This window comes from Canis lupus, chromosome 9 (genome assembly GCF_003254725.2).
Source record: "Canis lupus dingo isolate Sandy chromosome 9, ASM325472v2, whole genome shotgun sequence".
Lineage (NCBI taxonomy): Eukaryota > Metazoa > Chordata > Mammalia > Carnivora > Canidae > Canis > Canis lupus.
The window spans coordinates 15,749,749-15,763,212 of record NC_064251.1 but is presented as its reverse complement, the minus strand read 5'-3'; the positions used below and the strand labels follow the sequence as shown (position 1 = coordinate 15,763,212).

Here is a 13,464-nt window from a genome sequence, read left to right as displayed (position 1 = left end):
CTCCCCTTCCCCTCCCACGCTGCCCGCTTCCCTTCCCCTCTGCCCCTCCAACCCTCCTCCCGGCTTCTGCGCTCCTCCCTCCGCCCTCCCTCCACCCGGCCAGCCTCCTTCCCTCCTCCCCTCTTCTCCCCGGGAGGCATCACTCCGTCCCGACCGGAGGAAGACGCGAGCCCCTCGCGGGCGGTCAGCACAGCCCCGCGCCCGCGCGCCCTGCGTCCCCGCGCCCCGCCGCGCCCCGCCGCGCCCCGCAGCGCCCGGGCATGGGGCCCCGCCGGCCAGCCCCCGCGCCCTGGCCTCGTCACCTGCTGCGCTGCGTCCTGCTCCTCGGGGGTCTGCACCTCGGCCGCCCCGGCGCCCCTGGGGATGCCGCCGCCGCCGCCCTCCCGGGTAAGGCGCTGCCAACTTGGCCAACTTCGGGGGAGGGCGGGGGGCGGGGGCGCCGGGGAGCGGGCCGCTCTCGACTTTTCCCTCCTTTTTTTTTTCCAGAAGCGCGTGTGCGTGCTTGTGTGTGTGCGTGTGTGTGTGTGTGTGTGTGACTGGGTTTTTAAAAATCGTCTCCGATTTTCTGGAAGCGGGTGGGGGGGTGAGGGGAGGAGGAGTGCGCCTGGAGGTGGGGGAGGACCTGAGTGGAACCAGATGTGGCAGGCGGCGGGGGAGGGGAGCCCGGGGGTCTCGAGCGGCCTGGGAGGAAGAGGGCGGGCTCCGGGAGGACCCCCGCGCCCGCCCCCACCCGGGACCACCCGGCTCCGCCCGTGCGCGATCTCGCTCCAGGCCCGGCTCCTTGCTTTGCCCCAGGACCCCTGCGTTATTACCGTTCTCAATTATTCGTCAGGGCTTGCTTGCCCTTCCTGGCATTTCGGGGGCGTTTCTGTTTTCCGCACTCGGCCTTCAAGGACAGCTTGTGGCATGTGGGCAGCCGCGCTGTCTGAAGGGAGCTCTGTGGGGCGATTCTGTGCCCCCCGGGTGTAGCGACAAGCTGGGCGCAGTGTGTGTGTGTGTGTGTGTGTGTGTGTGTGTGTGTGTGTGTGTGTGTGTGTCTGACCAAACTGGCACCCCTCCAGAGTAGACAGACCTTGGGCCCCAGACGAGCTGCTAAAGATGCAAAAATCCAACCAACAAAACAAAAAACCCAAGTTGTGCCTTCTCTTTCTGCTGCTCTTTCATAGGGTGACAGTGTGGGGACAGACAGACCCCTCAGCAAGAATCTGAGCGCTAAAGGGAAAGATTCACTTCCGCAGGGGGGTTGCAGGAGTCAAAGCTGGAACCGCTGCACAGTGTCATTATTCCAGCCTGAGGGCTGGGCCCAGCTTCATCTTACTGGGTGTTTAATTTGGGGATGGGGGTGAATGAAAGGGGGCAGTCAATGCAGTGTTTGCAGTCTTGTGCAAAACCCAAACAGCCCCCTGGAGGGTCCGGGTCTGTAGCCATGGCCGATGCTTGCTCAGTTGGCCCGCCCGGTATGACGTAGGGGACCAAGACACGTATTTGCACGACTGTGCTGTCCCGATTGTGCAGATGGGAGTGGTGGGGTTTGGAGTGACCCATATTCACACCAAGTAGGCCCCCCACCTCCTGCTGAATTCCAGACCCACCTGGAGTTGAATGTTAGACACATATCAGGCGGTATCGCCCTACCCGCCTTGGATCTAGGCATACCGCTGTCCTCCTGCCTGCCTCTTGCTCCTCTGGGAAGGAACTCAGAAGACAGGCCGGGTGGGAGGGGTGGAGGAGGATGGCCATTCCAAGAGCCCCAGAGCACATTTTAAAGCCAGGCCCTGGGAGAGTCGTGGCTAGAGTGCTGACTCGGCCCTTTCCCCTATGGAGCTTTTGACAGAGGGAGCTGGAAATGCCTGGGGAGAGGCCCCATCAGGGAGAACGCCTGAAGTGGCCTCCCCCCCCCCCCCCGCCCCGCCTCCCCTTCTCATTGTGCCCCCCCTGCCCCCAGGGCTGCATCTCAGGACTCTAGCCCCCACTGCCTGGGAGGGGCCCTTTCCCAGTGGTATTGCATTCATCACCCCTCAGAAGAAGCTTAGGTAGGGGTGGGGAAGAAGCTAGGGGTGTGGCAGTGGGGGGGACTGGTCCCTGAGGCAACTGTTGAGTAATAGAGTGAGAAGTTGCGACCAGTGCCATCCCTGCACATCATTGTTCCGTCTGCCCTGAATGCTCCTCCTCTAGGCCCTGTTCCCTCTTCGCGCCCCTGGACTTAATGAATGTGGTAGTCCTCAGGACTGATTTCCTGGGTCTGAATGGTCCAGGAAATGCTTGTGGGACCTGGATTGGGCTTGGCAGGCCAGTGCTGCTGGGGCAGAACTTACCTCAGGGCACAGGGTGTCTGAGGGGGGCTTTCTGACCACCAGCAGGGGAGCCCAATGGGATGAGGGTATGGGGCACCCCAGCGCCCCTCGGGGGGCGGTGAGGCAGCAGAGTGGCCGTGCCTTGTGGGTGTGTGATGACAATCCATCTCCTCCACCTCCGGAGGGTGCCCCCCAAAATGTGACTGGAAGACCTCTTTGTTAATTGCAGCGTTGGTGTGTCTTTTGTGGAATTCTCTGCTCAAGGCCGAACCAACCACTCGGGGAGGGTGGAAGGTACAGAAGAGTGTAAGACACGTCCTTAGAGAAAAGAAAATGTTGTTGGAGGCAGGAGAAACGGTGTGGGGCCAAGGGTCACCAGGGCTTTCTGGAGGGAGGCTGGATGGGACCAGCTTTTGCAGAGGCAGAGAGAGGAGCAGAGAGGGAGACCAGGAAGGTGCGCTGGGCTGCCTGAGAATGATGTGGAAGCTTGCTGGGCTAGGGTGGAGAGTTCCTCGTGGGGTGGAGAAGCTCGGGTGAAAGAGGAAGCTGGCCAGGTGCCTGGGAGGCCAAAAACAGGGAGCCACTTGCTGGCTGTGGCAGGGAACCCCTAGGGTTTCTGAACAGGACTGGGGTACAGATTGGAAGAGGGTTGCTGGGAGCCCTGGGGATCAGGCGTCCAAGTTGAGGGGTGAAAAGACCTTGGGAGATCTTCCTGCAGGGACAGACGCTACTGTCTAGAGGACAGGCAGGGAGGCATTCCTTTTGAAAGGCAGCAGGTACTTGCTGCTACTGCCAGTCAGCCAGACAAACGGCCTGCATTTCCGGCCTAGCTCCTGGTGAGTCAGAGTTTAGAGGCTCCTAACCACCCCCCCACCCCACCCATAAAACCCAATCTTCTTGCTCCAACCCTCTGGTTTTCTGTGGGCTGTCAGGACCGGCTTGGTGCCTGGCTGAGCTGTGCTCGGTGCTGGGACCCAGCCCTCCCCCAGGCTCACCTGGACAAGGTGAGGATGCATTCCGGGAAAGAGGAAGCCCCGGTCTTTGTCCCCATCTGTTCACGTTCGAGAAACCTTGTCTTTTTGAGGCTTGCAAAGTACAGTGATTTGGGCCAATGAGATGATTTCAGAAATACCATTAAATTCTCAGAAGAGTACTCATTTGGATTCACCACTAATTTAAGCCCCCCGTGGAGGGATGAAGTGGTAACAGCAACGGCCACTGTTATTCATGTGCCGGGCACTGTGCCAAGTGCTTTACAGGCAACAGCTCTTGTATCTCTCAACCCTGGGAGGGCCTTGCCACCCATCTTACACACTGGCAGTCAGCAGATGCGAGGCATCAAGACACTTGCTCAAGATCACACTGCCACACCACTCAAAGGTGAGAGAAGTCAGATTTAAACTCAGGTGTGGCTACTGAGCCCAAACACTTCAGGACCAGACCTTACTGTGTCTTTGAGAGTCAAACACAGCAAAGATACAGGCAAGGCTGGGAAACCCTGCTTGATGAGTTTTTCTCCAATAGCACTAAGCCCTTTAGAACATCCTCTTGCTGTGTCCTCCTCAAAAGAGCCCTAGGAAGAGGGTAGAGTGGGCAACCCTCTGTTTATACTCTGGCTGTTAGGGTGCTTGTTTCTCTCCTGGTCCCACCAGGCCCAAGACACAGGGACCCAGCCCTGCTCAGCATCCTCAGGATGTGTGAGGTGCCCCCTCTGAGGAGACATCCATAAGCCTGTGATTGAAGGGGCCTGATGGTGGAAGAGCCAATCCTACCCTGCACCCCAGCTTCCCAAAGGTCAGGGATTCATAGGTTCATTCATTGCTTTGATGAGCCTGTGCCACACAGCCAGCAGGGAATGATGATGGCCTGTCCTTCTGAGCCCACCTCAGCCTATACGTCCACTGGGGGGGTCCCTGGGTATTGCTGACAGGAAGTGTCCCTTCCTGTTTGGTCCTTCAGATGGGAGGGGCCACTTCCCATGACTGGATCCTATAAATCTGGGTGGGGTGGGCCATGGCAGTGGTGACGCAGCTCTTGGATCTCACCCTGGGCACTGCAGATCCCCGTTACTCCTTAGCTAGGGGTGGTGTCTGTAAACAGGCCAGCTGGATGAAGGCAGCATCGTGGCATCTGTGACCCCGGGGACCTGTCAGCATCAGCCAGCTTCGGCCACTTAGAGGACAGATTGGGTTGGCCCCCAAACATCACATGTGGCCTCATGGGGGAACTCCAGGGATTTGTTCCTTTCCTGCTCTTCCCCCTCCTTTCCTGGCCCCTTGACTGTACAGAGACCCCTCCCATCCTGCTTGGCAGGACCCATGCTCTCTGTCACCTCTGCCCTGCCCTACCATCCTTGGGTTCCTCTGGTTGTGTGGCTATATGATGGCTATGAAACCTTAACTCCAAGAGAAAAAAAAAAAAAAAGAAAGAAACCTTAATTCCTTCCCAGTTTCTCTGGCTCCCACACCATCCCCCCGTCCTCCTTCACCCACTCTACCCCCCCTCCCCTGAATCTTCCCTGCCCACCCGCCCCAGGCCTTTGTCCACAACTTCCTCTGCCAGGGATGCCCTTCTCTTTTTCCTCCCTAGCTGTCACTGCCCTCCTTCCAAGACTCAGGATCTTGAGAAGGACACAGAGGTGTCACTGCCTTGGGCTCAGCTGTGCTACAGGGAGACCAGTACCGAGACCCTGTGTTCAGGGATAAACCCCAGCATAGAGGAGGGGCCCTCTCCTTATTGCTCTCTCTGGGATCACCTCTAGGAGGACAGTGATGAGCTTTAATCCTGAGCTTGGACAAGCTCCTTCCTATAGGGAAAAACAAGAAGCCAATGTCCCATCCTTTCCTGGGGTGGCATCTCCAGAGAGCATTTGGAAGGGGAAGCGGATGTGGTGCTCCCCAGTGTAGACTGAGGCAGGAGTGTGGTGTGGCCAGGAATGTTCCTGCTTCCTTTCTGGGCCTCCAGAAATGTAAATCAGGACTGAGGTAATGCCACTCACCAGCTGTAGAGACTCAAGTTTCTTCATTTGTAAAATGGGAAAGATAAAACAATACCCCCTCCTTAGGCGTATTGTAAGAGTGACACAAAAATGAGATAATATGTGTATGAGATGCATGCCTGGTAGAGTAATTTCTTAGCAACTAGTATAAATTATTGCTATTTTTATTATTAGTAGAGAGAACTTGAATATCAAGAGACTCAAATGTGAAGGAAAAAAAAAAAGTCCTCAACATACAGAGTCCTAACCACAGCATTTTTTTTTTTTTTTAAGTCAAAGCAAAGCATGTTACATCTTGGTGACATTTCACTAACTACTATAAGTGCCTAAAAGTAACCATACTTTTCCCTTTTCTTGAACATCAATTTAAATCCTAAAGAAGGGCAGCCTCGGTGGCTTGGCAGTTTAGCGCCGCCTTCGGCCCAGGGCGTGATCCTGGAGACCCAGGATCAAGTCCCACGTCAGGCTCCCTGCTTCTCCCTCTGCCTGTGTCTTGGCCTCTCTCCCCCCCCCCCCCCCGCCTCTCTCTCTCTCTCTCTCTATATATATATATATATCATGAATAAATAAAATATTTTAAAAAATAAATAAGTCCTAAAGAAGAAAAAAAACCCTACCCTCCACTGTTCTTGCTCCAAAACCCCTCAACTTGCCACCCTCCCTCTTCACTTCCCTTCATCATGAAGCTTCTCTAGCTGACCTCATCGGAACTGAGGAGTTTTCCTAGCCTCTGGACTGCGTGAAAGCCTAGCCAGTTCCCGGAGCTGCTCCCTGACCCCAGGTCACTATAGGGTGCTTTCTCCTGCTGGTCACAGTAACTAGGCCCCCTACTTACTAATTTCAGCGACCCTCCTCGGGCCTCACCTTGCAGCCTGGTGGGTGCTGTTGATAACCTCAGTTTGGAGAATGCATGCTCAGTGGAAAGCAAGACCATACGGGAGTAAAGTGTTAACAATTTGAGGTCCTCCCTCCCTTCAGCCCACAGCTTGTAGTAACCCCTGTCAGCAGTTCATGACATAATCTTCTGGTTTTTATAATATGCAAACACACAAAAATGCTCTTTTACACAAATGGGACCCTATTTTATACTGTATAATGCTACAAAATAATGTTTATTTTATAATATTCTTGCGGATCTTTCCATGACAGGCTACAGAGCTGCTGCATCCTTAATAGCGCTCAGGATGTACAAAAAAGGCTGTACAAAAAACTGCTTCCCTAAGGATGGACACTTTTTGAAAATTCTCTCTTCCTCTGGCCTTTGTCACTCAGTGTGTGTCCATGGTCTCTGCCTCCTGTCTTCCCCTCCAACCTCAATCCAGAGCCAGCACTGCTGCCACAATTGTTCCTCAAAGGCAGATTTAATCTTCAGCAGAACAAAGTCTGAATTTCTAGAATTGAGAATTTTAGGCCTTCTGAGCTAAGTTTCTGCCCAGCAAAGCTTCTGCTCTTGCCTTTCTCCCTGCGAGGAGCTCCTGCTTCCTCAGATCAGAGCCCCAGCTCAGACCTGAGGCCTTCCAGTTGCCCTCAGCTCGCAGAAGCCTTTCCTTTCCAGAGCTCTTCACCTGCCTGGTGGAGCCACTTCCTCCCTCTCTAGACTCTGGGACAGGCATTTACAGTACAGCACAGCACCTTGGATACAGTGGCATTTAGGAAGAACCTAATGAAACAAAGAGGAAAAAACAGACAAGTGTTCCAAAGACACCCCCCCACACCCAGTTTTATTGCAGTATAATTAATTGACCTATAACACTGTGTTAGTTTAAAGTATACAGCATAATGTTTTGAGATGTGTATACACTGTAAAATGATTGCCCCCATAAGTTCATCGGCCTCATCTGATTACAAACTTTTTTTCTTATGATGTGAATATTTTGTTGTAGTAGAAAGACAGTAAGGAGAGTTGTCCTTCCAGAGTTTTAGATGATGTCCCAATCATGAAAAACATATATCACTGAATTAAACAGAACAAAACATTCAATGGACTAGAATAAATTTCAGAAGTAGATTTAAACTCATTGTAAGAACTTAATGGGAGATCTACCAGAAGCAACACAGTGATGGGGAAAAGAATCTTTACTTTTAAATGTCATTGGACAACTGGATTATCATTAAAAATTTAATTTCAATTCATAGCTGATCACACCTGAGGAACTTCAGATGGCAAGTTGTCACGTGGGAAGTGCAAAGATCACTAGAAATTAAAGGAATTAATTCTCTTTAAATTATAATTAAACTAGCGAAAACAGAACACCTAATCTTGGCCGAGCTCAGAAGAAATCAGTATGTATGACTACGGCACTGTAAATTGGTGCCGTTTTTCAGGATTCAGTCTTTCAGACGATATGTAAGAAACTAGTTATGTAAGAGTTCATCTCCTTTGACCTCGTAATTCCACTTTGGGGAATTTATAAGGCCCTAATCCCAAGGAGGAAAAAAAAAATGCTCTTAATAGTGCTATTTATAGCAGCAAAACAAACTGGAAAGCATTTAAATGCCAGATGATAAAATTATGGCTAAGCAAGCAAAGATATCTTAATATGACAATTTATGTAGCTCAAAGTGACAAATAGCTAATGTCAATACACGGAAATCTAACTAGGCAAGTTCTCATGACCACAAGGCAATCTTAGAAAATAATGTGCACATACCAGTAACAAGTGGAGATGCATGCCTGACACTGACATTCATCTTTTCATTCATTCACTTCAACTGTTTTGGTTGTTTTCCTGAGCACTAACAGTATACCAGGAATAGTATTTGGTGCTGAGGACACCATGGTGAACAAGGTGGGCATGGTTTCTGCCTTCCTGAAGTTGCATTTTGAAAGTAATCTCCCGGGATCCCTGGGTGGCGCAGCGGTTTGGCGCCTGCCTTTGGCCCAGGGCGCGATCCTGGAGACCCGGGATCGAATCCCACGTCGGGCTCCCGGTGCATGGAGCCTGCTTCTCCTTCTGCCTATGTCTCTGCCTCTCTCTCTCTCTCTCTCTCTCTGTGTGACTATCATAAATAAATAAAAATTAAAAAAAAAAAAAAAAAAAAAAAAAATGAAAGTAATCTCCCCCAAAATGTGGAACAGCATAAATAGAGTCAAATGTTTACTAATTCCATTTTAGGTGCAGTTTTTATTTGCTTATTTACTTATTTATTTATTTAAAAGATTTTATTTATTCATGAAATATACAGAAAGAAAGGCAGAGACACAGGCAGAGGGAGAAGCAGGCTCCGTGCAGGGAGCCCAACGTGGGACTCGATTCCAGGACTCCAGGATCACACCCTGAGCCAAAGGCAGACGCCTAACTGCTGAGCCACCCAGGAGTCCCCAGGTGTAGTTTTTAAGTTAATTAAAAGAAAGATGGGAGCCATAGACCTCTCTGAAATCTCAGATGTGGGGTCAGGAACCTGTCTGAGAGGAGAGAGAATAGCCCTGAGTGAGACCAGCCAGGGCAAGTAGGAATTCAACTGGAAACAGGCTTGTCGTCAGTCTTAGTCCCTGAGAAAGGATTTCCTGGTATAACCCCAGAGATGCTTAACCTCTCTGAAGGCTCTGAGGGTGTAATAGCAATGGCAGTTTAGAAAGAGCCCGGAAGCACTGTTTATAATAGCCAAAACAAAATACACATTGAAAAGATACATGGAGGGTACCTGGGTGGCTCAGTGGTTGAGCGTCTGCCTTTGGCTCAGGGTGTGGTCGCGGGGTCTTGGGATCAAACCCTGCATCCGGCTCCCTGGTCCGTGAGGAAACTGCTTCTCTCTCTCTCTGCCCCCTGCTTGTGCTCTCTCTTGTTCTGTCAAAAAAATAAAATCTTAATATATATATTATATATATATATTACATATATTTATCATACAACAATTCTTTTTCTAATATGCAGTCCATGTTTGGGTTTCTCTAGTTGTCCCAATAATACCCTTTTACAGCTGTTTGGTTTTTTGTTTGTTTTTTCAATCCAGGATCCAATTCAGTGTCCTGTCTCTTCAGTCTCTTATTTTAGAATAGTTACTTGGTCTTTTTGTCTTTTACAGCATTGCATTTTTTATGACTTCAGGCCAGTTGTTTTGTAGAATGTCCACAGTCCATATTTATCTGATGTTCACTCAATACATTCATGTTAAACAGTTTTGGAAAGAAATGTACATGGGTCGTGCCATGTCCTTTCCATTGTATCACATTAAGTACGTTTCCCTATTGGTAAAGCTAACTTTGGTCACCTGATTCAGGTTGTTTACCAGATCACTAAAAAGATAAGAGATCCCTTTGCCCCTTTGTATTTAGTAGGTAATCTAAGGAACTCAACTAAAACAAGGGAAGGAACAACTAAAAAGTAACCGAAAAGCAGAATTGTTTACAGCAGCTCTATTCATAATGGCCCCAAACTTAAATCCAGCCCCAACTGAAAACTACCCAAATTCCCATCAACAGAAGGTATAAATTATGGGAGCGCTACACAATTGAATAGTATAGAGCAATGAGGGGCACCTGGGTGGCTCAGTTGGTTAAAGCGCCTGCCTTCAGCTCAGGTCTTTTTTTTTTTTTTTTTTTTTAAGATTTTATTTATTTATTCATGATAGACATGGGGGGGGGGGCTGTTGGGCAGAGACACAGGAAGAGGGAGAAGCAGGCTTCTCGCAGAAGCCTGATGTGGGACTCGATCTTGGGCCTCCAAGATCATGCCCTGGGCCAAAGGCAGGCGCTCAACCGCTGAGCCATCCAGGGATCCCAGTCTTTTTATTTATTTATTTATTTAAATTCAATTTGCCAGGACGCATGATCTTGGAGGCCCAAGATCGAGTCCCACATCAGGCTTCTGCGAGAAGCCTGCTTCTCCCTCTTCCTGTGTCTCTGCCTTCTCTCTGTGTATCTCATGAATAAATAAATAAAATGCTTTAAAAATAAATAAATTCAATTTGCCAATGTATAACACCCAGAGCTCATCTCATCATGTGCCATCCTTAGTACCTGTCACCCAATCACCCTATCCACCACCCTCCTCCACCCTCCTCCCCTTCTGCAACCCTTTGTTTCCCAGAGTTAGGAGTCTCTCATGGTTTGTCTTCCTCTCTAATTTTTCACCACTCAGATTCCCCCCTTCCCTTATGGTCCCTATTTCTTATATTCCACATATAGTGAAACCATATGATAATTGTCTTTCTCTGATTGACCTATTTCACTCAGCATAATACTCTCTCAGCTCAGGTCTTGATCCTTGAGTCCTAGGATCGAACCCTACATTGGGCTTCCTGCTCAGTGAGGAGTCTGCTTCTCCCTCTCCCTCTGCCCCTCCCTTCTCCCTTGCCCTCTGCCCTTCCCCTAACTCACGCATGGGCACTCTCTTTCTCTCTCTCTCTCAAATAAATAAAAATAAAATCTTCAGAGCAATGAGAATGAACAATCCACAACCACATGCAACAGTGTGGATGAAGGTCACAAACACTGAGCCAGATGCAAGGGAGCTCATGCCATATGATCCTATCAATACAAAATACAGGAGGGTGCCTGGGTGGCTCAGTCGGTTAGGCACCTGCCTTCAGCTCAGGTCATGATCCCAGGATCATGGGATTGAGTCCTGCATCTGGACTCCCTGCTCTGTGGGGAGCCTGCTTCTCCCTCTATTTCTCATGAATACATTTTTTTTAAATACAAGAAAGAGACTATGCTGTTTGAAATCAGGAGAATGGTTGCCACTAGTGGGAAAAGTTTGGCCAGAAAGGGTCTTTTTTTTTTTTTTTTATGATAGTCACACACACAGAGAGAGAGAGAGAGAGGGGCAGAGACATAGGCAGAGGGAGAAGCAGGCTCCATGCACCAGGAGCCCGACGTGGGATTCGATCCCGGGTCTCCGGGATCGCGCCCTGGGCCAAAGGCAGGCGCCAAACCACTGCGCCACCCAGGGATCCGGCTAGAAAGGGTCTTAAAGAGAATTAAAAAGAACAACCAGGGAAAAGAGGTCTGTGTAGTGTTTATGGCAAGAAGCTCGTATAAGCCAATGAGGAAAGACAGGAATCTCCGGTAGTTTTCAGGTATCTAAAATCGTTATAGATAAGACTGCAAAGGCCGTGAGCAGAGTTCACCAAGAAGAGAAGTAGCAATGTCTAACCAGCCTGTGGGAAATGTTTAAAATTGCCAGCAAACAAGGTACCATTTTCAACCCTGAAAATAGTGCCCACAAAGATCGAAGTAACCCCATGTTCTGTATCGTGATAAAAACCTCTTTATAAGTTGAAGGCTATTAATAATGAATAGATGAAACGCGGTAGATTAGATGGCCTCATGGAATAGCATACAGCCACTAAAACGGTTCTTAGAAAAGTTTTTGGAGACAAAAATCCTTTTGCTGAAATGTTAAGTACAAAAAGAATCAAAAACGTTTGTATAGATGTGTGATGTACCTGCATATATCACATACACATATACCTATAAATTACGCATATTTATCATGGATGTACATGAACATCTATTGTATTCTGAGTATATAGACAAAATTGGTAGAAAAGTCACACCGAAATTGAGCCGAAGTTACAGAGCTCGCTTCGGCAGCACATACGCGAAAAACGAAGAGAAGGCACAGGTCGTAGTTTACTGTACTGTACTGCATCGTGTGACTCCAGATGAGGCCTTTCTTCCCTTTGAACACGTCTGCACGGCTCGCAATGGGGAGGCCGGGGGCAGCGGTCCGCTCGCCGAGCCACGTGACGCCAGCGGCGCTCCCCGGCTCCCTCGCTGTAATTGGCCCGCCTGCAGCACGTGACTCCAGGGGACCAATCAGAGGCTCGCTGGGAGGGCGGCCCTTCCCCCGCGGCCGGGCGCCAGGGCGCCGGGGGAGCTCGCTGCGGCTGCGGCGCGCGGGGCGGAGACGGCCTGGCAGCGGCTGCGGAGCGCGGGAGGGGAGCGCGGTGGGCGGCCCCGCGAACTGGGACCCTGGCGGCCGTGCTCCCCGCCGCTCCTCGCCCGCTCCTCCCGTTTTGTTTTGTGGGTGGTTTTTTTTCTTTGGAGTGGGGCCTGCCCGCTTGCAGGCGAGGAGCCCCGGCGGGAGCTGGGCCAGGGCGGGTTCCCTGCGCCCCCGGAGGGTCGCGGTGCGGCGGCGGAGACCCGCCCCGGCGCTCCTGACCTCAGCAGCCCCCGGACGCCAGCCTGCTTCTCTCGGCCTCGCACTTAACCTAAGTGCAGTGTTCGCAGAGGGGTAAGGGGCAGGGGGACTTAACTGAGTTCTGTAAGCACTCAATAGCCATACGTTTGTCCTGGACTGGAGAGCGAATCAGAAAGGCGCCGAAGTTAGGGAGCAGGGCTTTTGGAAGGCTTTCTGCTTTGGAAAAGTTTCCTGATGTTTCTCTATAACACTGTGCAAGAAGTGGAGGCCGCGCTTAATACTTAACTAGAAGTGCGTAAGGTCTGTCGGAGTCCGTGCTGGGCAGTCCCACGTATACGGTTTTAAGCCTCCCGTAACTCCATTTCACAGATAAGGAAACTGAGCCAGAGAAATTTAGTCAGGATCACATAGCTGGTGAGTGGCAGAGCCAGGGATGCAATGCGGGCTTGTTTGGTTCTCTCCAAGGCCGCCTTTTATAAATTAATAAGTGTTGATTAAAACATCATGAACTGGGCAGCCCTGGTGGCTCAGCGCTTTAGCACCTCCTTCAGCTCAGGGCGTGATCCTGGGGACCCGGGATCGAGTCCCACGTCGGGCTCCCTGCATGGAGCCTGCTTCTCCCTCTGCCTGTGTCTCTGCCTCTCTCTCTCTCCCTCTCCCTCCCTCCGTGTGTCTCTCATGAATAAACAGATAAAGTCTTAAAATTAAAAAAATAAAAAAAAAAAAACATGAACATTGAGAGGCACCTGGGTGGCTCAGTGGTTGAGCGTCTCCTTTAGCTCAGGTCGTGAGCCCAGGGTCCTGGGATGAGTCCACATCATGCTCCCCACAAGGAGCCTGCCTCTCCCTCTATGTCTCCGCCTTTTATGTGCGTCTCATGAATAAATAAGTAAAATCTTTAAAAAGAAAAGTAGTAAGTATCTTGTGAACCCGCTACCTAATCCAAGACAGAACATTGCAATACTTCCCTTTAGCTATGTGCTTCTCTCCTGTCTTCCTCGTTCCCACCAACCCAATCTCTGTCCTGAATCTTGTGCTTATCAATCCCTTGTTTTTAAAATCTTTAAGTACAGGGAGATGAACA

General features: G+C 50.5%; 1 protein-coding gene and 1 long non-coding RNA gene across 3 annotated transcripts in view; one reads left to right on the top strand and one right to left on the bottom strand.

Annotated features, from left to right (window-relative positions):
- Nucleotides 1-230: 230 nt before the first annotated feature.
- MRC2 (mannose receptor C type 2) overlaps nt 231-13,464 on the top strand; it is a 54,645-nt gene continuing 41,411 nt past the window's right edge. For both annotated transcript variants that reach the window (XM_025436488.3, XM_025436487.3), the window contains exon 1: nt 231-387. In XM_025436488.3, coding sequence (XP_025292273.1) covers nt 261-387 — 127 coding nt within the window. In that variant the 5' untranslated portion in view covers nt 231-260. The remainder of the gene's footprint in view (nt 388-13,464) is intronic.
- On the bottom strand, nt 6,386-12,053 carry LOC112652872 (uncharacterized). The gene is made up of 3 exons (XR_003131782.3): nt 11,838-12,053; nt 8,938-9,080; nt 6,386-6,952 (listed from the first exon to the last, which is right to left on the bottom strand). It is a non-coding gene; the product is annotated as an uncharacterized LOC112652872 (long non-coding RNA).